The 26648-nt window shown below is 37.9% G+C and overlaps 1 protein-coding gene across 10 annotated transcripts in view; it reads left to right on the top strand.

The window, feature by feature from the left end:
* ZNF385B (zinc finger protein 385B) overlaps positions 1-26357 on the top strand; it is a 177025-nt gene extending 150668 nt beyond the window's left edge. For all 10 annotated transcript variants that reach the window (XM_062640699.1, XM_062640689.1, XM_062640693.1 and 7 more), the window contains 5 exons: positions 844-1006; positions 20183-20428; positions 21907-22085; positions 23177-23278; positions 24893-26357. In XM_062640699.1, the coding sequence (XP_062496683.1) occupies positions 844-1006; positions 20183-20428; positions 21907-22085; positions 23177-23278; positions 24893-25111 (909 nt within the window). In that variant the 3' untranslated portion in view covers positions 25112-26357. The remainder of the gene's footprint in view (positions 1-843; positions 1007-20182; positions 20429-21906; positions 22086-23176; positions 23279-24892) is intronic.
* Positions 26358-26648: the final 291 nt, after the last annotated feature.

Here is a 26648-nt window from a genome sequence, read left to right on the forward strand (position 1 = left end):
GTGTTTTACTTTGAAATAAGCTACAATATTAACTTTTTTAGTTAATATGTAACCTTCAATAGAGGCACCTAATAGTATGTCTCAAATAATTTTCTCAAATTATATTTGGAAATACTAATAACACAAAGCTATTACTGAGTAATATAATGCTATGAAAATAGACTATTTTGTATAAAGCTATGTTTCTTAACCATTTTTGTTAAATTAATTTCTTAGTAAGCCAGGAAACATTCAAATTCGTTAGCTGAAATTTCCAAGCATGTATTTGTGTTAAGCATGTAGTTCCTTATTTTTATACCTAACGACATTATGACTTCACTGACCTTCTTAATAGTGAAGTCATAATGTCATTAGTGCCTGTTTCAATTGCTGTTACTGTAACAATGAAAATACTTTGTACTTTTGTACTAGATCAAACAGAAGGAAAAATGGATTATTTAATCATGTTACAGCATGGTACATCTTTCTAACTATAAGCAATAAAGACTAGGGAAAGGTACATGAAAATTGAGTAGCATCTTTCTCAATTGGACATGTTTGCATTTATATAGTGCTTTAAATCTTTAAGCATGATGGAAGCAAAGAATTACCTTACGAGTGACAGAGCTTTACCTAATCTCAAAACCTCTTTTTCCGAGTTACTGAAAATATGTACTATTCATTAAAATCCTGTCATTCGAATTTGTAAGAACTTACATCTAGGCAAACAGTATAAAGCTACTAAAATATTCGAGGTGGATTATGATGGTGCCTGCTATTGAAAGTGTCACATTTCTGCCTTGTCATCCGTTGTGTTATACCGAAGTTCAGGAAAAAGTGAGCCTGATTTGTTCTCCTTTGTAGAGCCAGGCCGAGGCCCACTACAAAGGAAGTAAACATGCCAAGAAGGTCAAAGCACTAGAGGCAACGAAAAATAAACCCAAAGTTGGTTCTCCCAAGGACAGCGCAAAGGCTAACACAAGCTGCTCTACCACGCAAGTCACAGCCAACATCTCTGACAAATCAGGTCAATGGAAACTTTTTATTCTATACATTCTTTATTTTCTCCTTTTTTGGTGTTTACACAAGAGAATCTGGTTGCATGCTAGTGATCCATGACTTGTGCTTTCTAAACTGTTTATTGTGCTTTCTTGTACAGAATTGATTGGGTTTGATATTATCAAAGTGCTCTTTCACATCTGTGAAGCACCTGGTGTCCCTGAATGCTAAAGCCGTTATTTATTTTTTTTTTTTAACTTGTAAAATTTACTCTTATAAAGTATGGATGTTGTTTATATGACAATATTAATGGATGGATGTGGGTGGAGGGGCAAGTCTGAGGTGTATGTGTTTAGCTGAAGTACAAGAAACTTTTGTAAGAAATTGTTTCTTTCTGAGTAGGATAATATTGCTCAAACTGGAAAATACACCTACAGAAATGTAGTGAAGCCTCATGGCATGGATATTTCCTGACTTCCACAGCTCATTAGTGCTTCAACATCACTTCTTTTTCCTTATTCTTCCTCCATGTTAGTAATCTGAGGAATATCAGTAACACTAATTGCAGTGGAAGGGCTTGAGTCTCTTTCTGCTCCGTTAGTGTTGTATTACTGAATGAAACGGGAGAATTGCCTGAACTTGCTGACACTGTGAAATCCTGCTCATGTTATCCAGGAGAATGCATACTACTAACAGTGGGTTAACCAACTATAGGTCTAATGGACTGCTTCTGCTAAATTCATTTCTGCCTTGGTAGTCATTTATTTTCCTCTTCACTAGAGCTGAGCTTGACTCAGATGCCATAAAGTGAATGACACGGGTTTCTGACACACCACAAAGAATGACTATTTGTCACCCTGCTCACTTCACAGCAGCACTAAAACTGTCTGTAACCTTAGCAGTGACAATAGGTCCCAAATTTTGGGTCGATTCACCTAGCAAATCACATTTTAGGTTTGAGGCAGGTAACTTGAGCCCAAGTAGAGTGTTCAGGTAAACAAGCCATGTTATATGTTACTCTGTGGAGGCGAGGCTTCTTGGAACTTGTTACACTTCTAGAGGAGATTGCACATGGGATGTTTGGGACCTGGAGCGGAAAATTATCCGTAAATGTAGGGGAATGCTGGTCACAGAGGTAGGAGGGGCTTAGAGATTGGGGTTTTTACCAGGGTGTGGACTTGAAACAAAACTATCATTTTGTTCAGCCCCTTCCAGAGGCTATTGTTCATCTATTCTTTAACATATGTTTAGTTCTTTAACACAATGCTTACTGCAGCTGCAGCAATCACTATGTTGCTTCTGGGAATCAGTGGAGGGTTTGGGATTTGTTTGGTTTTTTTTTTGCCTTGGAGCAAATTAACTGATACTATTTTTTCCTGAATATTTTAACACAGCTTCCATTCTCTGAGAAATAGGTTATTACTATATGGTGACTGTATAGGTATCTTTTATTTTTTCTTAAAAGATTTCTAATACTAAGAGTTTCAGTTCATGTGTGTACTCTTGGCCATTTTTTTTTTATCCTGATTTCCAGAGGAAATGAGACTTATGTCTTATAATCTGTCCTTATCTCTGTTACTCCCTGGGCCTTTCTTCACAACTTTGACTATATTGCCTAGAGACAAAAAAAAAAAAAAAAAAGAAGAATCGAAATGCAGAGGTTTTAATGAAGTTTCTGTGAGTTTGATGAAAGTTGGCACCTGGGTAGAAGAGATGCCTTAACTTATGGTCCATCCTGAAAGATCTTGTGGTGTGAGCTCTGTTTTGCTTAGCTAGCTGACTAGCCAGGCACTATGTTTCATTTCAGGATGGGGATTTGAGAGTGTTTATGTGTAGTGTAGGTCTGAAAACTTTCTATAAGAAGAACATAAGGTAAGGGCTAAATGGAATCAAGGAAGGGAATTAAATTTCAGTACTTGCAGAGCTGTTGTTTAGCCATTGTACTTTGGTAAATTGCTAAGCTCTTGAGAAACGTTCATTGAGAAATAAGTCATTCCTGATGTCTTTTCTTGGGTGTGGAAGAGGAGAATGAGAAGCTAAACAGAGAAGACAGTTTTCAGTTCCTGTGTTCCTTTATTTACTATATTTTCACTGGTATTAGTGAAGAACGGGAAGGGAGTATTATAGTGAACTCATAAAATGAATTTACTATTCTCATACGAAAGTCTGCTATTAAAAGGAGACAACAGGCATGAATAGCAGCCTTTTTGATGTGCTGTCATTTTGAGTGACATAATGATAAATGATCTGGAGCTCTCCAGACTGAACAGTTTCTGTATCTTAAACTAAAATGTCAAGTTAAGTTTGCTACAGAGCCATGTCTTCTGTAGGTCACACACAGCTCCCAAAACACCTGTTTCTCAGAAGTCACTATTGTAGTAGTAACAGGAAAAATAATTTCACTGTTAGCTCACCTCGTGTGATGAATCTATCAAACGCAAAACCCAAATTCATCCAGTCCTTATTTTTCAAAACTTATGATGCAGTGATCTCTCTGCAGCTGTTCCTTTCAACTGGAGAAGTTGGCTGCTGGTAGAGCTACAAATGCTAAATTAATCTTTAAGGTCTTTGGGGAATTTTCCTGAAGAATGTGGGCTCCTGCAGATAGAACTGGCCACAGCCGAATGGAAAGGGGTGACTCTGGGACTCGGTCTTAGCATGAAGAGGCCCACATTGTGAGAGAATGGTCTTCCTTGTTGATGTTAATAATATATTATGACTCAGAAATTGCTTCTGTAAATTGATCATCAGCAAACATGTAATGATAAAGCCATGGTACTGTACTGCGGCGTATGTAAAGAAAGAGGCTAAGGACACACACACGCACACACATATTCACACACACTGCTTTCACAACTAGTTCTACTTTATTCACTCAAGCATGGTAATATATAGCATACAGATACAGGTCCGAGCCATGAAGCCAAACAGCAGCTACATCATTTCCAGTGACTGCTTTCAGGCACTATAAATTCCATTCTATAAACAATCACTCCCCAGGCTGCTTCCCAGTCTGAGCTTGCACCCAAACACTCCCTGGCTTACTCAATACCCAGGTGCACTATTAGCAATTCTTCTTCTTCAATTATCCACATAGCGGGAACAGGTCGGCTTGCAGTTCCCACACTGTACTGCTGAGTTGGCTGCAACCTCAAGTAAGTGGATATTGACGGGTTGGATTGCGCAAGTTTTGCACCCTAACAGGATTGGACTACTGTGTGATTTCATTTGCTAAGCACACCACTCTTCACCATTTAAAAAATACTTGCTTATTGGTACTTGTAAGTATCCCCATCCTATCCTGGTCACTATTTCTGCAGACAAGAAGGAAATGCTACAGATGATGTGTGACAAGGTGATTGTTCCCCTGCCTCTTGTTGGATCATGTCTGCTTGTCCTAATGTGTATTTGTAGATTGGAAATGTCCATAGGGGACCCTTTCATAACCTGTCTCCCACACAGTTTCTCTAACCACCCTGGAAAAGTCTAGTAATAGTTATAGAACAGTTTCATACCATCAAAAAACCCTGCTGTTATACTGTAAGTTTTTTTGTAGCTACTTTGAGACGTGGTTACAGAACAGCAGTGTTAACAGGGCAGGAAGCTGCTCTCTCATGTGACACAGATTCCTTTCCCTCCCTGTGGAAGCCCAGGATTTTTAAGATGGCTTCACACAGAAGTATACATATATTTATGGCATATATGTATGGCATTGCTTTAGAAAAGGGCACGGGTAGTAACCAGTACATAACACGCTTTAGAATATTTAGAGTGCGTTTTAAATATAGCTCTGAGAATGCCATAGAAGATGGTGTTTGTGATCCCAGGTTAGCATAGCCTAGATGCTTACAGTGATGAGTCCTTCAGGAATGCAAATGTTAATAACCGGATTGAAATGTCACTGTTTACTTATCAAGCAAAGAGGAATACTTTGATCATACTTCCAAATCAAAATAAATGGTTCAAAATGAAGCAGGCAGATGATGTGTTATCACCTTCTTTGCATTTTGCTTTGATATAAAAATCAGGAAGTAGATGCAAGTGTTTTGAACTACTCAAAAGAGTCAAAACCAGGTTTCAGATGATAAAAGTAAGGGTGGGGGCTTTTTGTTTGGTTTTGGGTTTTTTTGTTTGTTTGTCTGCTTGTTTTCCTCTCTTTGATCCGTTCAGAATATGCTCTATTTCTTCTGTGCCAGGGAGGTCTTTTTGTGAAACGATAGGTACAAACATTTCAAACTCCGTCCTCATTCAAATAAGAGCAGCAGTCTCTGCTAGCCTGTACTTGGTAGGTACACATAAACCCTTTGGATGTGCTATGAAAACTCCTTTTTGTTCAGCTGGTACAGGAATAGACAAAATTATGCACCTAATTAGGCCAATTGCTAGATCCTGTTTCAAATCTTGACCACTTGTGCTAGTGCTTTATTTTGTAGCTGTGTCTCAGGGCAGTTCACAGGGTTGTGGTGATGACATTCCAGCACATGAGCAGTCAGTCATATGCTGATCTGCTGTGTATGGCAAGAACAGCAGAAAAGGGATGTGACTGCAAAGTTATTTGCCAGCTTCTCAATCCTAAGCGAGCTCTGTAAGAATTATTCCAGTCATTACAGCTGTATAACTAAAACCAGATGGAGGTTGTTTTGAGAAATGTTGTCATGCTGGAGTGCCGTACAGTGTCTGACACTAAATGGGCTAGCTTACATTTTGAAAACAGCTCAGACATGTTGATGGACCTAATAAATGCCACTTGATGTCATGTAGACATGTGGTGATTAGTTGGGCCATTAGACAGGACTGGCAACTCCAAGTTTTATCAGACTTAGAAAGGTTGACCTGGAGGTCTTATCTGTGGGTTTTAGTTCATTAAGGGCTTTCTGTGGTGCTTTGACAAAAAAACTAGTTTTCCTTTTGCGCCTAAAGTAGAGTGCAGAGCACTGAATCACATTTACTCAGGAAGATTTCGATGGGTTGGATTTCTCCAGTGTCCCAATTACCAGTGCTGTTTATTCATCAACTAGTGATGAAGTGTCATGTCCCAAGGGAGGGCTGGGTTCGTATTTTGCAAGTCTGCCATCAGGACACTCCCTTAGTCATGTTGCTTTCATTGCTTATTTAAAAATCTTTTTGCCAATGCTTAAATTCTAAACTTTTCCATATGCATCTCTGTACTTAAAGAAATCCTAAAAAAATATACCAGTTCTCTCACAAACTCCTTTTTCACCTTAACATTTCTTTTCATTCATCACCTTATTTTCCACCAATTTTAAAGGAATGGCTTGTTTACTTAGCTCCAACAAAGCTTTTTTTAGATAATACTTCAGCAGTAGCTTGGAGATAGAAACATACGGCCTCCACTGCTGAACTGTGATTATATTTGTTTGGGGGCATTCTAGGTTATTTGTCATACAGTTATCATTATAAGAACCTCGAAGGTTAGGGTGTTTTTAGGGCAGTTATTCTTCAATCTTTTAATTCTTTCTAATGTAACCAAGTGCTCTAGACCTCAAAATATGTTGTGAGAAAGTTGAATTTTGTGGATGGGGCAGCGTGCGTGAGAGAGAGAGGCTCTAGGACAGGAACGCGATAAGGATGTGTATGCTCTCTGTCCCTCAATGTCAATGAGCCATATTTAGAATTTCTGTCTTACGCCCCTCAAAGATGCTTGTTATTATGTGTAGTCTCCATCAAAAGCTACTGATGAGCCTCATCAGTTCTTCATGTTTATGCTTACTTAAAGAATTCTGCTGAAGTTATGCTCTATAAAATAATCATACATCTGTGTTTATGTGCATTCATATAGTGCCTGCTAAGCACAGGCATATATCTGTTAGATAAAGGCTTTAGTTTATGGTCAGCTAAGTAGTAAATTCAATCAGATTTAGCCACCAAGGAGAATCATTTCAAGGGCATTTTTTCGTTAAACCCTCTGAGGATGGTGCGTTTGGTTTTCTTTGCAATGTTGCACAGCCATCTGAAGATCATGGTATATTGCTGCCTGTTGAAGCTGTCCCCAAAACAGAGGCAAAGGCATGGTATAGAATTTACTGCTTGACCACAGAGTTTTTAGAGCTGATAATATAAAATAAAATTAATACTAATAAATTCATCACGGACACACCGATGAAAGTACCATGCATATATTTCTATGAACATTATATTATCAGTATTGGTATGTAAAATATGCTGTCAGTGACACACATAATGCCTATATCGGATTTAGTAGTAAATACCTTCCAGGCATTTCTTTGTGGGTTATTTCAGCAGCTGTTTCAGGAAGTTGCTGTTTGGTTTATGCTCTTAGGATGAAAGGTTAGCCAAAAGGATAATTAGCAAATCAAAGTCTGTTAACAGGAAATCATTATAATAAGTTAGATCTTTAAACACTTCCTTCCCTGTCACTCTTACTATTTATACTTTTCAAAAGTGGTTATTCAAGCCTCATCTTTGCCATGTGTGTTTCTTACAACCTGACAGAAGAGCAGTCATTCTCCACATTTTGGTGTTGATAAACTCCTGGGAGCTCTTGGAAGTCTTAAGTTGTTTCTTCACCCTCTTCATAATAACATGAACTACCACATATCAAATTCTGCACCTCTACTGAAAACTGATTATAACGGAAAAATGATCTCTTAGGCTGACACAATTACATTGATGAGCTGTTGCAGTTCTTGTTCAAATTGAAAAAGGTCAATCTGTTCTTTCCCCACTTCTTATATCAATCAGAAAAATATGCAAGCAGGATTTTGTTTTGAAGAAATGGTAAGCTTTTTCTGCTGCAGTAATTAAGCAGAAGCTCTTCATCAAAAATATATTGTAAGATGAAGTAAGAGCATTCATCCCTCAGTCCTCTATCACTAAAACTTTATACCGCTATTAATTTTACTTATTCCAGTTTTAAAAACTAGAATTTCATTGCATATTTTTTCATTAGCATCCTTAAAATTATACAAAGTTTTTCTTAATTTGCAAAGATGTAGACACAGGCATTAGGCCAAGCATGAGTGACTCTATTAATATTGCTGGATAATGGGAGCAGAGCGAATACTCTCAGCTTTCATTTTTGGTTCGGGTTTGTTGGGTTTTTTTAGGTACATGTTGCGGTCATTTGAAGAATACACTTATATAGATTGAATCTTTAAATGCATCTTTTATATTGTGAGATTTGGCATCTATTTTTCTTGTTTGTTCTGCTAATGATGTGCCTACAGATTATCCAAATATTTTTTTTGGATGGGATGATGATGATGCTAACAGAGTAAGATGAATATGAAATAACTAGTAATACTAGCATATGTGTGTATATTTCCATAGAGGACATAATATCAGAGAGGTGTCACTACCAGAACTATTATGTATCACATCATTCTTTACTCATCATTGTCTTTACAGCATACTATTACAAGGGTTCTTGAGTCTGGAGGAAGGAAATGGAGAAGGCAAGAAAGTGTGACAAAAGAGAAGTGGCCGACAAAAAGTGTTAAGACTGAGATACCAATGTCACTAATATGTTTTCCAATTTTCTGTTAGGAAGAAAAGGAACCCAGAAGTATCCTAAGAAGTGAGGGTTATGTGATGAGATTTTGTAAAGATTGCAAATGGGAGAAATAAAATATCGCCGTCTGTCACCTGAAGATGGTTATTATTTTTGACGATGAATGACAGTATTATTTGACTAAGAAAAAACTAATTCGTGAACCAAGCCCCATGTTGGTTTTTGTTTGTTTTTAGATGACACAGGACTGAAATTAGCCCCTTAAATCCATTAGAATAGAAAACTCCCAAAATAAGACAGCTGCTGGTTTTGTTGTTTTTTTAACAAGTCTGGGAGGAATAGCTTTATCTGTACCTAATACTTTCAGTGTATTAAAGAAATATATTGCTCAAGAAGTAAGGCTATTCTTTTGATGCTACACATTTAGTTTTCTCACATAATCACAGAATGTTGGCCATTACTCATACATGCGGTAGCTGAATGGAGTTTAGTCTGTGTCCAGTTGTGCCAAAGTTAAAGGTTGTGTTGAGTCTGTAAATTTTTAGTTAAATATCCTGCTTTTCTGTCAGCCTTTAAGTGAATTTAGTCTTCAAATGTAAAAGAATGAGTCAGGCCCCATGCTGTGTCTTCAGTATGCTTTGGTTTTGCACCTAAACAAGATAACTGTTCTATTGTTTAATCTTTTTTTCTGGAAACATGTACTTAAAATTGAAGAAAACTGGATGGCTGCTGGTTTTTTTTTCTGTATTCTAATTAAGTAGAAGACCTCTCAGAGTACAGGCTGGTCTAGTGGCACCTTCCACACAACCAGTAATGTGGCTTGATTGGTTTTGATTTTTTTTGTTTTTGTAGATATTACTTTTACTCATAATTATCTTCACTTTTATAACATAAATGAAAGCAGCATTTAGAACACAAAGAAAAACGCATGTTGCTAGGGGATGGCAGGCAGTTGTGAGACCAAGAAGTTGATGAGTTGATTTTGATACAGAATGTTCAGAGATCTTGAATCAAAAACAAAAATGAAAATATCCATGGCTGGCACATCAGACATTTAAATAGGCCTTTTGAAAAAATCTTCCTTTATCATCTTTCCAGCCTTAGTTCTACAGCTGCATTATTGACTTGGTATGAGAATTATACTACATTTCCTATAGGATAAAAATTTTACATACAAACAATAAGTTACATATTATTTCCTTGTTACATGTTTTCAAGGAGAGTGAAAATATTTTGTTGTCTGTTAGATAGTTCTGTTTGAAACCCGATTTATTTATCAAATCTTGAAGGCATGACTTAAAACTCTCAGTTCTCAGGCAAACCTGCACAAAAGTCAGTGAGAATGCACAATTACGTATGTCATTTAACTTAAATGAAGATTAATGTTTCATAGTTAATTTCAATGGCAGTTCTGTCTGGGCAAGTACCAAGAAAGTAGTTCAAACGTGGGCCTGAGAGAACATACTTGCATACAGATTGTCAATTCTTCTTGACTCATTTATTGAGACACCCATAAATTTTGTATTGGGTTCCAAAGCACTTTAGCAGCTGTGGGTAGGATTTTAAGATTTTTTTTTTTCCACGAATGGCAAGTGGAATGTGTTTCTAGTAATATATTTCAGATTCACAGATGAAGGAGTAATGTTATTTTTATAGTTGAGGAGATGAACCAAGACATTTTTAAGTGGAAGTGAAGGATGTCTGGGAAGAATACAGTATGTTTGTTGTAATCTTTGAATGTTATTTTTCTAAGCATTCCTATATTATTAAAATGTTAAAAAGACAGTGCAGTACTACAGAAAGTTTGCATTCCAGGACCTCTAAAATAAACGTGGTAGAGTCTGTAATGGGAGTATAAAACATTTGCAAAATAATAGGTCTCTGGTGTCAAAAAAGATAAAGTTTATCTAGAAAAAAACATACTTTTACCCAGATCACAAATTGTAGTATGGTTTGGGTTGGAAGGGACCTTAAAGATCATCTAGTTTCAACCCCCTGCCACACATGGGGGAAGAAATTGTATTAATCTCTTTTAAAATGAGGAAAAGATATAACCTGCATTCTCTAAAAAAGCAGAATTAAAGACAAGGAGGTGAAATGAAGATGTAACTCAAGTTGCTTCAAGGTAGTTTGTTTACTCCAGACAAAGTACATACACTCCTGCATTTTGGTTAACAGTGCAGAGCCTTCTGTTCTCCTCTTGGTTTTGCACAAAGAAATTGCATTGTGTTGTAATATTAATAAGAGATTTTTGAAATGGAAATGTGCTTTGTCAATATGCAACAACTTTTTCACAGTTACTCTGATATATGCTTTTTATGTATGCACCATCATTTTTCAAACCACACCACACACATACCTCCAGTGAGTGCGCCCAGTATTTTCTTGATCTTGGTCACTAAACCAGATCTAAAACAGGAGCTAGCCAACCAAAAATAATTCTCCAAGAATCCCCAGCTGTACAAAGAATTGACTAAAAATTGTAGGTTATATAGTGGGATCATCCCAGACACCTCAGTAATTGAAGCAGCAGGCACTCTCTGTTCAGGAAGGTACACAAATAGGTGCAGAAATAGATCTGCAGGCCAAGATTTTACAGTTGAAAAACTGTGTGTGCCTCTAATATTTCCTGATTCTCATCAGTCTGCTTTCATAAAGATTAAACCTATCCAAAATTTCAAAACCAAACCTTTGTAACATTACACCTTAAATCTGATCAGTTGCAAATATTTCTGTACTCTAAAAAAAAATAACAAGTTCCTTCATGAGAAAATTCCCTGGAGTCTTTAGTATACCAAATCAGAAATGAAATATCTAAGAAATTAAGTATCAGCATCACAGTTGTACCATAGCCAAGCAAGCAATACTTCTGAAATGAAAATACACTTCAGCTCAGCCTGCTGGAGGGTAGTGATGCAGTTAATCAAATAATCAGTCTTGCTGCAGCGTTCGCTCAATATTGCAGAGCAATCCAGACATTTTCTGATGTAGCTTCAGTATCTTGAGAAAATATGTTGTAGCTTATTTCAGTGCCCATTTTTGTTTCAGATGAAAAGCTTTATATTTATAGCTTCCATTCGTTTCTCATCTTTGTATAGAAAAAAAAATTGGTTGTCTTTAGAATGTGTCAAGCAGATTTATTTCATGTAACAACCTTTCATTATATAATACCTACCTATTTTTCAGACAGGCCTGAAGTACAATAAAGGCATTTTACAAAAACTCAAGGTAATCAAATGGTTAATAGATATGCTGTGCTGTCTGACTTGCGTGTAAATTTGCAGTGGAATTTTTCTAGAACAGAGCCCTACGGGTTTTTCAGCCTCATTTCTCAGTAGACTGCACAACTGGTGAGAAAGTAGGTATTTTGTGTGATAGCCATTAGAGTCTCATTATTCAGCAAATGTGGAGATAAAACAAAAAAAGATTTTGAATTCCCTTATCAAAGTTAGCTAACTCTGGCTTAATGAATGTCAAGAAATAATGTAATGCTCTTTGTTGGGGTTTTTTGAGTGATTCTGAGATGCAGGACAGAGTGCTTACAAATGCTGTAAAGGCTGTGACCGTTAGTGACTTAATTGCTTGCCTGCTATTGCCTTTATGGCATATATTACTCTTCATGTTCATATTTTTCTTTATAAAATGGCTAATTAATTAAGTGCTTGCTTTATTCTTTTATAGCAGTGTGACCCAGCAGAAGATAAGACTTTTTGTGAAGGACAATGTTTTGAAACTTGCTTTTCTTACCAGAGCTGTTGTTTGCCTTTTTATTCAGTAGCTTTTCTGCTAATATATTGAAGGAGGCCCATCTTGTCCTTTTATTAATTTGGTCATAGATGAACTTCTGCTTCCATATCTTATTTCAGGGCAAAGGGTTGTACAGTAACTGTTGTTTCCAATATGATGACTTGTGGGTCCCCTCTGCCCCAGACTTGTGTCCCAGTGTAGGTCCTAGGGTTTGTTTAGACAGCCCTTCAAGTACAGTGTGGCTAATAAGTTTTTCCGACCTTGATTTTTATTTTGACATGGTTTCTTAACATCTCCTTAATTACTTTCCATCAGGCTTGTAACCTCTTTGTGATCTCTCTACTTTCATGTTTTTGTTTTAAATGCTGCAAATTTTGTTATAAAATTTTGTAGAACAGCTGCTGATTTTTCTCTCTACAAATTCTTCATATCCTTCACTTTCAAAGCTCTCCATAACTTTGTGTGTCTTTTGTAATGTACTTTGAAGATGCTGACTTGTATCTACCACCCATCAGCCATTGAAATCAGCTTCCCAAACAGCTTCTTACTTTTCCTGGTCCTATTTATAAAGAGCTCCCTGCAAACATCTGCCAAACTTACTTCTGTTATTATTATTTCTGAAAATATTTTTGTCTATAATGGACTGAAAAACAGAAAAAGGCTTACGAGAAGTTTGGCTGTCACACCAGTGCCTGTGTTGGCAACCGGTTGTTCTGTCTCTGATGATTTCCTATCTGTCTGCAGCTTTGATCTCTGCTCTTAAACTGGAAATCACTTGGTCAGGGGACCACCTTATTGTTCTGTGTGCAAAAAGCTTAGAACAGCTAGGTCAAATGATAGGTTTTAGTCATATCAAGTAGCTCACCTCTCTTCAGGATTGTCAATGAGCATATTTTATAAAGAAGTGTAGGAAGAAAAAACATACTGGGAAATAGGTGTCACTTTTTAGTTTAATGTCATATGTGTGAAGCATTTAACATGTCAGATTTTAACTGAGAATTTTGTTTTTTAACAAGCACATTTTTATTTTGTGCTTATTGATGCCAATTTAGCAACAATGATAAGCTTTTCAGCAAAATCTCTTGAAATAGATTTAACTATAATTAATGCAACTGATTTTACCTTTGCTACACAGTTTATATGATAGTCTGAAAATCTAATTGATTTCCTCTTCCCATTCTGTAATCACTGCATGCTTCAGAGGTTGTTTAGTGCAGCCCAATATGCACAGGCATATTTAGAGCTGTTGAAATTATAGGGAGAACCTGAAAATCGTTTCACTCTGTACAGCTCTGCTGGTTTGGGAGATATGCTTGCTTTACCTCTAAGTCTCAGTTACTCTCCCAAATCAACACTTCAAACTAATACCAGTTTCCTGTAACACAACTTATGTGAATTCAAGGCTACCATATGACAATCTTTGCATCACATTTCTAGTAACCTATAAATAAAACATAAACCCTTCCTTTCAGAAATCACTTTTGGTTTTAGCTACTGTATGAGTGGCATAGTCAGAAATTAACTGAAAGTGTTCAGGGTCATCAGGCTGTTTGTGTTTTAAAGCGTCATTCTTTTAGTAATGATGTGGTATTGTAGCATACTACTGTAAATAAGGCTGTTGGACCAAAGGTTTTGAATCTAACCATGCATCAGGTCTGCTCACTGGTTGTATATCCTTGATAACCATAAAGTGATTGAGTTATACAGTAAATTATTTTGTTGCTGTGTTTCTCCTAATGCAGATGGTTTATGCTGGAAATAGCATGGGTCTTTGCTTCAAGTCTTTAAAGATGAAAAAGAACACAAGTATTTACTATATTCTTACCTCTATGAAGGAGAATAATCTAGACTGCTGAAAATAGTTTTTCTGTTATGCTCTTTTTTTAACCTGGCAGTGTGTTCTGTTGTGCAAGCAGGTTGAAGATTTATAAAAACAAATCTCTGTTTCTAGGACAGGAAATGAGCAAATCTCTCAAAAAGAGCTTCAGTGTAGGGTTGTCTAGAGCAGCAGCGGACACTCTGCAGTGTCTGTGCTGCTCTTACGTGGTGAGTACTTTGTGTATGGCTGCTGTTCAGTGCCTGCAGCTGGGGGATGCAGTGAAGGACCTGGCACAAGGCAAGTTGTGAAGCTGAAGCATGGCAGTGCATGGTTATAAACATGGTCTCTTGCTGGTGGGAAGCTGCTGTCATTGCAGCCAGTGCCACTCTGAAAGGCTGTCCCAGGTTTTTTGTCTATCTGTGTGCTTCAGCACAAGTTGTAGCTAGTAGTCCCAGCTTCTGCTGGAGAAGAGAGACAGGCAGGTATAAAGCTATACTTTTTATCACATTCTCACACACTCAAAATATATATTTTAAGTGAAATATTATTTCTTCAGCTACCATCACAGCAAGAGCAGGTTTATTTGTTTTACATACAGGCAGACAATTTACCTGGCAGTTTTTAAGGGTTGTTAGGATCATAGAAGAACTTTGTATCTAAAAGTTTTTATCATATGTGTTGGAAAGGGCTCCTGCAAATGTATCTTTACCTTGGATAATCTTTTAATTTCAATTGCTATTTGAACAAGCTGTTGTGAAACAGTTTATTGCAAAGTTATGTCTTGTGTATCTTCAGTGATAAAACTGTGCAGATGGGCCTGTTGCGGGATGTAAGTATCAATGAGTATTATTGATACAGAAAACATTTATCATTTGAATTTCTGGATTTCTACAGTAGTTTCAGAATTCTTGTTTTTATTTTTGTTAGAATCTCAATTTTGAAGTAAAGATCTGAACTGTAAGTTACTTTTCTATTGAAAATACCATGTATATTTTCATTATGAAGTCCAAATTAGAACTTTTGCCTAACATGAACCAAAATCATTACTTTCACTCAGAAATAAAAGAAATTTTTTCCTAGTTCTAGAAAGCAGTACCTATAGGCACGTTTTGGTATGGTAGGAGATCATTTTGCAGTATCACTTCATAATGTGCAAATATGTATATGTTATAAAATTGTAAATACTCCATACAAATAATAAAATAAACAAAGCGAACTCTCTTAAAGGTACCTTATAAGCTGAACTGCCTTATGGAATGATTAGGGGGATAAAAAAAAGTATTCTTTTTGCTTTCTGAATGGACTGAATTCATTGCCAGACTATGAACTGGGGCAGAACATTCACATTAGGTTTTTCACCAGGAAAAAAATAACTGGAAAGATGAGATGCATGTTGAGGTCAACGGGAATAAGTTTTATGGTAATATTTTTGCCTCTTTTTGAGCTAGGGCAAACTGAATCCTGCTGAAGTAGGATTTCAGTATTAAAAGGTAGGTTCTATATTTTATGCTGTAGTGAGAGTCTGTAGAGAGCAACTGTAGTGAGAGTCGCATGACCCGCAAAGGTCATTAAATCACCTCAGCTGGTCTTACATTGGAAGCTAGAACCTGATGCATTTGGGCCTGTCAGATGTTATCATGTACTGTGTTCTGGCTTTGTTATGTACAGCTGAAATGAGGCAGTGCTAATTAGATAAATAAGTCTTGAATTTTAACATGGTGCTGACACAAAGATAAGTCAAACAACCAGAAATATGTGAAAACAGCTTCCAAGCAGAATTGAAACAATGTAAGTAGGCGACAAGAACATTGATATTACTGAGCCCAAAGCAATACTTAATTATCTTGCTTTATTTTTTTCCTTCGGCTCTATTTCAAAATAAGTTCAGGCTTCAGTGAGAACCATTGATTTACTTCTCCAGAGTCTTGAGGAAAAGGGAGACTTAATTTAAAGACAGGAATTTAGCAGAGATGAAGTATGGCCTTTCTGTGTTGGAAAATAACATAGTTGGATACAGTGCAACCCTAAAGGCTAGATTTTCAATGGACCTCTTGCACGTGAGTTACAATACAAGCATTTCAACCTGACCCTGACTCAGGTTGAATTACAGTTACAGTTGTCTGGGAGGGGGTTGATACCACTGTGGTCTCATGCTTCCAGCTGTGCTCTGATCAGCTGTGCTGCAGAAGCTGGTGCATCCCTGATCCTGGGCAGGATGAATTTGCTCAGGCACTTGTTTGACCTCTGCTTGGCTCTGTTGGGCTTTGTGGACTCTGCCCAGGTGGAAATTGGAGCAAATTTGAGCCTTTTCTGTATAACACTTGCCTTCAGAAATAGCAAGAGGACTGTAATCCTACAGCTGCATCTAGCCATCCACATGTATTTCAGATGGTGATTACAGTTTGGAAGTATATATATATATATATATATATGTATATGTGTACAGGCATTAACAGCTACATTTCTGGTTTCTACGTGGAGATATTATTTGTTAGCTCTGTGCTGTAAGTACAAATAAAAGAGTAATCTTCTTTGGGCTTTGTATATACATGTGATTTGCATTTCCTATGCTTTGCACAGTTGAATACTTGGCATTTCTGTCTCAAACATAAAACTGTAAGTAACGGTGTTTTGAATTCCGTGAGTTGAAAACACATAAGCTGTTATCAAAAACGCATTTGGAGAAGTGCAATCTTCTGATTTTAGAAGCTAGGAAAACCCAATTCTGGCCCCACTGCAGTGACAAATATGCACTAGCTCCGTGTACTTTCTGTGGGAGTTAAACTGTATAATAACCTTACGATTATGATCTTTGAAGATGTTCTGCATTAAATATTTAGAATGGTGGAAGGAAACATTAATTCATAGAGGAGTATACATCTCTCATTATGCATCCTCATCAATGAAGGGCTTATTTGTGTCAGGAAGCTTTCTAAATGATGGAATTATTATATGAACTGAGGTTCTTTCCAAAAGCTGCGATACTGGCAGAATTGAGCCCAGCTGAATGCTGATAACTTCTATTTTTCTAGAAGTTTTCTTGTTAGCTTGTTGCGCATTATGTGCTCTAGAATTGCTTTGTATTATGAAAACACTGTAAACCTAGGGAATATTTTTAAAATTGACATACTACATCAGCTGGTGGCTGGTTAAGTGAGGAGAAGTGGGGAACGAAATCTGTCATTTTTCAATCATCTCTTAAATTCAGCAATGGAAAATCATTACTCTGAGGTAGTAATTGGGGGCCTGTGTAAAATGATTCTTAGTCCGTTGCTCAGGATCTCACTGCACAGACGCTTGATGGCAAAACAAAGAAATACAAATCTGCTCCCTCTTTTTGCAGACGGTTTGAACCACAAGGTCAGGGGCCACAGGCCGGACTGTAAATGGTGTTCTTGCTGCATGAGGTAGTCTCTCAGGCCAGGGGTCCACCCTGGTGCGCATCCTCTGGTATTCTTGCTGCCCCCCTCCTGTTCTCTCTCACAGGAAGGAATTATTTCTATCTCCAGAAAGTGTTTCAAAACCACCAAATTTTTATGCTTACATTAAAAAACAAACAAACAACAAAACCCCAAGAAAACACCAAAACAACCCACAAATGTGGGAAGCATTAAAAAAAAAAAATTTAAAAGTGTAGTCTCTATATATTAACATACAGCTTGCAGTTCTGCAGGTATATTACTCTTTTAAGGCCTGCAATGCAAAGCACTGAGGAACATTCTTTATTGCACTCAGGTTCACACATATCCTGGTACTATGCCTTTTGCCGTCTCGCATAATACTGCATAGAACAACAAGAAGTGTATTTTCCTGTAATATGAATTCAGCAATTTAGCATTTTTCCTTTTGTTAGCACCTCTGAGAACTTTCTGTATTGAAAACTCTTTAATTTAGAATGTTAGCATATGCTGTTTACTAAAATCATGTATTTTATGAAGACTCACAAGTCAAATATTATGTTCTATATTTTGCAGATATAACTTATTACATTATACAGAGACATTAAAATGGAATATTCTATGAACAATGATTTAATATCACTTTCTTTTGTTATACTTTATCAACCAGAATACATTCAGAATCTGGTTTTGTATTTAATTTGGTTCCTAATAGTAGTCTTAGTACTTGATCATTTAGAATCATACAATCATAGAATCATAGAATTGTTAGGGTTGGAAAGGACCTTAAGATCATCAAGTTCCAACACCCCTGCCGTGGGCAGGGACACCTCACACTAAACCATGTCACCCAAGGCTCTGTCCAACCTGGCCTTGAACACTGCCAGGGATGGAGCATTCACAACCTCCCTGGGCAACCCCTTCCGGTGCCTCACCACCCTAACAGGAAAGAATTTCCTCCTTATATCCAATCTACATTTCCCCTGTTTAAGTTTTAACCCATTACCCCTTGTCCTGTCACTGCAGTCCCTAATGAAGAGTCCCTCTCCAGCATCCCTATAGGCCCCCTTCAGATACTGGAAGGCTGCTATGATGTCTCCATGCAGCCTTCTCTTCTCCAGGCTGAACAGCCCCAACTTTCTCAGCCTGTCTTCATACGGGAGGTGCTCCAGTCCCCTGATCATCCTCATGGCCCTTTTCTGGACTTGTTCCAACAGTTCCATGTCCTTTTTATGTTGAGGACACACCAGAACTGCACACAGTACTCCAGGTATTTACAGTGTTAAGTATAGTTCATATCATGTAATTTCAAAGTATTTTTGTTGCTTTTTAAAAAAAAAAAAAAATCTTTTATTAGAATTTTCTTTCTCATGTTTTTTAACAATCTAAAATTGATGTACTGCAATGCACTTCTGGAAAATAAGCCAACAACTGTGGGGTTTAGTTTCAGGATGCCTCTTCATGGTTCATACGCTCATACGTGCTTTCATGTGTTTGTTGGAGGGGGTAAAGTCCTGTTTACAGAACTTTTGGTAGCACCACATTGGCCTGATTGATACAAAGTTGAGTCGAGACAAAGTTTGGTTGTTGTAAACATAAAGTGCAAGGGCCCGGATTTAAAAACAACCAAAAGCTCAAAATAGGACCTAGCTTTTTCAAATATGTTCAACGCTGCTTAAAACTGCCACAGGTTTAAAATGGGATATAAGGAGTTTTTAAGAAGTTGCTGTTTGGTAGTACTTGCTTTAGTAATAAGATTTGATTCCTATTGTTCAGGGTGGAAATGGGTCACTTAATCATTTCTTATGTCGATTTTGTCAGGGTCATTCATGCCAGCACTGCTGTACTGTCCCCTTCCTATCCTGAGTTCGTAATAGCTGAGCTTGTTTTACTGTTGGCAACTAGTACAGCTTGTGGTCACAAGGCCTGCAGTTGAATAACTTAAAATGCAAGGAGCTCATGTACCTGACAACACGTAGGCAAGGAACATTTGAATACTGGCCCTGGCACAGACTTCCAGTTTAGGCACAGTTGGGACATTTAATCTCTTGCCTTGCAATCGCCATCTGTGAAATGAAGTAATACCTGCCTACCTGTCTCATAGGAGCACAGATGATTGACTCATGCTTGTGAAGTGATACAGGAATGCACTGAATGCACATCGGAGCCATCTGATCTCCAGATACATGGGGAATTGTTTGTGGAAAGAAACACAAAATTTTAGCAGCTGTGTTCATGTGTGTAGTGTAGTACCATAGTTAACTCCTGTAACTGAAATGAGGGATATCTGTGTCAAGGTGGTGCTTGAGCCTTTCAGTGTCCTTCCAGTGACTCTGAGAAACTGGAGCCATTCCAAAAGCAACTATATTGCTTTTCAGAAATATTTTTGTAATCCCCGTTGAAAGCCTCACATTTGTGCTCTCCATTCCTTAACTCTGGCTGTCTTTTGGGCTTTCTTGGGCTCCTTTCAACAGGTCAAACCTGCAGCATGACAGCAACAACAGCTGGCGTGAATTTGTTGAAGTCATTGGTATTCACTGATAACCTTTAAAACAAGAAAATCACCCCTTTTGTCAAATTACACGTTTTCATGGTAGGATTTTAACAAGATTTCAGAGACGCTGCTGTCCTGTATAAAATGAGATGAAATTAGTCCCCTGTTGTGTTAGGGTCACTAAAACCACAGGACTATTACTGTGTGAATTTTGTGTGCAGCATATTATGACATACATATTTTGATTCTTTTAGAAGATACAGGGAAAGCAAAACCCAACAGCGCAATTCAGCAGTCTGGTACAGAAACGGGTCCCTTTCTTCCCAAACCTGGAGCGGCAGCAGTAGCACCTGTAACACCTGCATCATCTTCCAAGAGCACGAATGGAGCTGCTAACACAGTTTCTGAGTCTGAAGAGGAAAAAGCCAAAAAACTACTTTACTGTTCATTATGCAAAGTGGCTGTGAATTCCCTGTCACAACTAGAAGCCCACAATACAGGTGGGTATGCAAACAGTGCAAGTCAGTGGTGTCTTATCGTCTTTAAAATAGAGTGCAACAAGCTGTTTTTCTGGCACTGAAGTAGCCACATTTCACTAAAGAATCTTTTAGCTGAAAAATCTTTCAGTTGAAACTTTTAATGGCAAGTTACAAAAAAAACATTTCTGTTAATGACAATTTCATGTACGGTGTTTGATATTGTATTAAAGCTCTTCAATTTTTTTTAACCATCCTTCAGGTACTGTATAAGCTTGACAAAATCCTCTTAAGTCAACATCAAGGTCATGTTACCTCGTCAGCATCATAGAATCACAGAATCATAGAATAGTTAGGGTTGGAAAGGACCTTAAGATCATCTAGTTCCAACCCCCTGCCATGGGCAGGGACACCTCACACTAAACCATCTCACCCAAGGCTCTGTCCAACCTGGCCTTGAACAGCACCAGGGATGGAGCATTCACAACTTCCCTGGGCAAGCCATTCCAGTGCCTCACCACCCTTACAGGAAAGAACTTCTTCCTTATATCCAATCTAAACTTCCCCTGTTTAAGTTTTAACCCATTACCCCTTGTCCTATCACTACAGTCCCTAATGAACAGTCCCTCCCCAGCATCCTTAAAGGCCCCCTTCAGATACTGGAAGGCTGCTATGAAGTCTCCACACAGCTTTCTCTTCTCCAGGCTGAACAGCCCCACTTTCTCAGCCTATCTTCATGCCTCCATAGTGAAGATCATGGTATGATCCTTGAGGTTTCCATAACGCTAAGGTTTCTAATATGAGTTCTCTCTCATATTTCACCTATCTCTGGATTTTTTTCTGGCACAATTTATAGACATTTTGGTTATGATTTTAGGGTGGGCTCTTTAGATTTACTAGGTATCCTAGAAGCTTTTGAATATTGGAGATTAGATATGCTCCCTTTAAAAGGCCGCAAGCAGCATTCCCAGTGTGCTGTGGCTGTTCTGTGGTGTGCTGCAGGTGTAAAGCTTGTTATCAAATCAGTGAAACTGGTTTTACAGCTGTGAGCCATTGAAATAGCCAAAGCAGCCATTTTTTCCAAATCAGAGGATACTTACTGAAATATTAGTGTTCCTAGGCAGGTTTTGACTGATTGCTGTGGTTCCTCTCTCACTCTTGGCTTATGCCTTTTTTTTGTGATTCACCAGCTATATGGATTTTGACAGAAGAACAAACATCTTGCCCATAGAGGCACACACTGCCCCCAAACAAAAAGGCAGTGGTGGCCCAGCATCCTCTTGTTCCCTTTTTGTACTAACCCTTCTTTTATTGTCTGGCTTACCTTTAGATCAAGGAAGTGAAAACTACACTGACCTAAACCAGATTCATCATTAGCCCCATTCTGTGGTGATTTGAATTATTCTGTCTTGAAGATAAATGTGTTGCATACAGTCCCAAGGCTAATGGACATAACCGTATCTTGCTGATCATTAACTCACGAGCACCTCCTTGCCCATTAGGGTCCAAGCACAAGACTATGGTTGAGGCTCGGAATGGTGCTGGTCCCATCAAGTCTTACCCTCGACCTGGATCCCGTCTGAAGGTGCAGAATGGCAGTAAAGGCTCAGGACTGCAGAACAAGACATTTCATTGTGAAATCTGTGATGTCCATGTCAATTCAGAAATTCAGCTTAAACAGGTAGCTTGCATGTATCTGGGGATCCTTTGCTGGTTTTAGTTGCATTGCAGTATTGTAGCTGTGGTGTAGGTCTGTGTGAAGATATTTTGGCGAAAAGTGAACTTAGTATTTCTTTTCTGTCACCCCACAACTATTTCTGAGTAGCTCACTATAGGTCTACTTCAGCTAATTGTTTCAGCTGGTAAAATGTGGTCTCGATAGTCAAAAAGCAGAGGTGGACAAAGTGTCAGTATCAATGAATAACATAGCAAATCTAGTTTTAAAAGCTTCCTCAAGAGAGAGATTTGAACTCTGGTCTCCTAAATGGAAGAAATTCTAGTTTGAGGTTCCCTGAATTCCATTTTGGTGCTATTTCCATCTGCTGGAATACTTTTTAATACTATGTGAGAAGGAGAATGTGACTTGAATCTATTGGTTTAGGACAATCAGCAGGAGGGTAATGCTACAGATGCGTTTGAACTGTGTAGAGCAATGTTAATCATTAACAGTGTAGCTGTATGAACATGCAGCTCTGCTTTGTCCAAGCCAATTAGTCCTGGTTTTAGAGCTGTGCCAATACAGATACCTAAACAGGAAGCTCTTAACAGGATGGTACTGTGCTCTGTGGATGTATTCTCTCATTCCCTTTTATTTCAGTTATCTCTAAGACAGTATTAAATTGCATGGTGTAGACATATCCCTGGATTCTGGTTCTTCCTTCAGCTAATACTGAATTATTTATACAACTGAACTTCATCAGTGAGACTGAAATGTAACTCCTACTTCCAAATATTCCTATGACCTAGTGATTGCAGCTCTGCCTGGTTCAAAGCTCCTCATGTGGAAAAATGAAATACCAACCAAAATATCAATAATTTGCAGAGACTGTCTCGTATCACAGAACTCACTGTATTTGATTAGCTTCTGATTCTCTATTTGATGTGCTCCAAATTGTTATGTTTAATTTAGCAAAACTCATCATTGCTCTCTCTAAAGAACCTACTTAGTCTTACAAACAGGCTGCTTAGGCATATCCTGCTGATAAATCAATTTCAAACTCAAAACTGAGATATGTTTAAACAGGTAATTAAATGTGAGGATATTTATTTCAGCATATTTCCAGCCGAAGGCATAAGGACAGAGTTGCAGGAAAGCCCATGAAACCTAAATATAGTCCCTACAACAAACTGCAGCGCAGCCCAAGTATTTTAGCAGTAAGTATTTCTATTTCTTATCACTGTCTATGTGAATTTGTGACCCTGGGGACTCCCACCACACAGAGAAAGGAACGTGACTGACCTGACGCTTCCACAGCATTTCTCCCCCTGCAGGCTGAGTCTGCTCAGGGGTCAGATTTGAAGATAGTTGTGCATTCTGTCTGCCCAGTCAAAGGCACACAGACAGCACTGCAAGTGTTATTTACTGCTAGGAAGAAGAGAATAATCAGTGGGACGGGGAATGAACCATTGTGGCCCTGTGGAAATGTACTGGCTCTGCTGGGCTACTGCACTGCTTCTTGAAGGCTGCAATGTATATATTCTGTCTTTCTGGGCACCTGAGATAACTCTCAGTTATGATGGATGCAGTCAAGAAAAAGGACATAAGATGTTAAGATACACAAATACTAATTCTCATTCTTTGCATACAGCAAAACAGTGCTGTATAGATGTATTACATTGCTGCAAAAGACTTATCAAGTGTTTAGGGGAATTGATTGCCTATCTGCATGCCCAAGCTGTGTCTGTCACTGTCTATCAAAACACCTCTTCTGCCTTTGTACCCCTAGACCTTCCCCTTTTGCACCCACCTACATTTCCAGGAATTCCCCAAGCTGGTTCTGCCAGTCAGCTATAGCCGGAGTTCAGGCTGGCTCTAGCACAGCACAGATTGTACGTTTATTTGCTCATGACTCAGCCTGTATTTTATTCATTAGGGAAAAGTGCATGCCACGTATGGCACAAAAACAATTTACAGGTTGGGAAGAGAAAGATGCAAATGTGTATGCGCAAGAGGAAGCATGTGAAAAGCCTTTAAACACTGAAATATTAATATGTCTTTGTAATTGTGTAGAGGCAAATGAAAATGCTGCAGGCTTTCTCTGAGTCTCCCCATTTGATAGGTTCTGCACACACTAATCTTCTTCACCTGTGTAGTACATTATTTTATAATGTATTGCATAAGGAGAGACCTCCATTAATAAAAGAAAGGCACGAGTATCTTTGCCCCCATAAATGTGGGATTGTGGTGCAAATCATCTTCAGTGAGACTGTAGTATATATATTTCTGGTTAGCTTTTTTTCACCACAAGCACCAGCAAGATCATAAACAGCAATAATTCTTTCAGAAAGAATTCTTTATGGAATTCATCTTAAAAAATACTTCTATTTTGCAAAGTGCAGCTCTTCATTGGCAGGTAAAAAGCTCACTGGACCGGTACTAGTTTCCCATCTTAACCACCCTCCTTTACTACAGTTCATTTTTGCAAGTGGAAATTTTGACTTTTGACACTGAAGTTTTAATCATGTTTTTTTTCAATTTCTTGCACAGTTATGATTTGCATAATTTAATATTGTTCACTTGCAAATGATGCTTCCTTCTAAATGTCAGTGTGACTGCCCCTACACTTGTGTTTCTTTAAATACATGATTTAGTTGCTTTAATTGCCCTGAGAGTAAGAAGACAAAGTGGGTAAAATTTCTAAACAGCTGAGATGAGGCTTCTGTGAGAAACCACAGTGTGCCTTTTGTCAGTGTTTATTTTTTCCCTCATGTAAAAATCAGCGCAGGAGAGCTGTATTTACATTGGGGTTTTTGTGTGTTTTATTGCAGGCAAAACTTGCATTCCAGAAGGACATGATTAAGCCGCTGGCTCCCGCTTTCCTTTCATCTCCTCTTGCTGCGGCTGCAGCTGTATCATCAGCTCTGTCCCTTCCTCCGCGTCCCTCTGCCTCCTTGTTCCAGGCACCTGCAATACCACCAGCTCTTCTCAGGCCAGGCCATGGTCCCATCCGGGCAACACCTGCCTCCATACTTTTTGCACCATACTAATTTATTGATGTGAAGAAGAGATAACATGGCCAGTAGGAAGAGTAAAAGACAGACAGGAAAGGGGTTGAGATTTTAAAATGTCTTTCTCTTTTGAAATGCCATCCTGCGTGACACCTCAACCAACCACACCATAAAACTCATCACTGGCGGTACTGCGTTTTGGAGTCTTGACAACTCTCTCAGTCTCTCTCTCTCTCTTGTTTTAATCATGATAGAGTGATTTGCTAAAAGCTTCATTGCTCATAACATTTATACCATTAAAGTTTCATGCATTTATTAATATTTTTTTCAATGTGTATGATGCACCTTGGAATCAAGGAACATAAAATATTTTCCTGACAGACTTGAAAACTAGGGTCTTCCTAACTCCCACTTATGTAAATACTTCTCTGAAAACCAATGGAGTATAACCTAATGTGGAAAGAAAGGTAGATGAACCAAATGCCTGATTGTGGATAACATCTCAAAAATGCATTGCATCCTTTGTTTGTTTCGGGTTTTTGTTTTCCCCAGTGTGCTCTTGTTGACAGGGATTGTGTACTGTCCTAGGTCCCAGTACTGGTGTATCTTGTGTAGTACTAAAGATGTATCACATGTCTGATTTTAATATTTTTAGTTTCTGTGCAAATGTTTGAAAGCAATGCAGTGCTGAAGCTTTTGATTATTTCTTTTGTGTCACACTTTATTTAGAGAAATTAAAATAGAAAGCCATATACCATATAGTTAAGGTTACTACTTGTTTGCTACTTTGATTTAACTTATTTTTGTTGTTGCCTCACTGGTGTTGCTAAGCAATGTTTAAAGATAAAAAAAGCTTTTCAATTGCACATTACCACAGCTCACATGCATTGTTCAAGAAGAGAATGGATCCATGTATTTCTACGTAAATATCTTTTTCTTCATTTATAACTAGTTTTCTTTGTAACGATGCTGCATAATGTTGTGGCTCCCTAATGCAATAATGTACAGAACATAAAATATTTATAATTGACTGTATTCTCTGTTTACTGAATATATTGCAGTAATGTCCCACCTATCTTCTTACTTTCCCAACCCTTTTATAAAGGTGATATCAATATGCAGTACTCATACTGAAGTCATTATGTGATATTGGGGACAACAGGTGGAAGAAAGGAAAAAAAAAAATAGAATTAACTTTTACAGCATCTTTATCTGCAATCCATAATAGTAAAATGTCTGTGTATTTTTTTAAATGTACCTTTTCAATAAAATGATAAGAAAAATATATGTTTCTTGTGTTTATTAACCAGTACAAAAAAGAGAAGGCTGGAACAAACAAATTTAGCTACAGGAGTCTTCAGCAGCAGACAAAGCATTAGAGTTGCAATAAAGCATAATTACAGAACTTGTGTTTACTTCCCTTGTGTTTTAACATCTTTTTCTTGCTACATCCTGTTACAGCCTTTATTGGTGCTTTTTGCAGTAAGACTGTGAACATTCACTACGTTGGAGATTCAGAAGAAGGAGCAGTAGAGCCAGGTGGGTGATTATGGTTTTATTTTTGCACCACCCAAAT

This window comes from Pezoporus occidentalis, unplaced genomic scaffold, assembly GCF_034315485.1.
Source record: "Pezoporus occidentalis ecotype Australia unplaced genomic scaffold, CSIRO_AGI_Poc_V1 ctg66, whole genome shotgun sequence".
Lineage (NCBI taxonomy): Eukaryota > Metazoa > Chordata > Aves > Psittaciformes > Psittacidae > Pezoporus > Pezoporus occidentalis.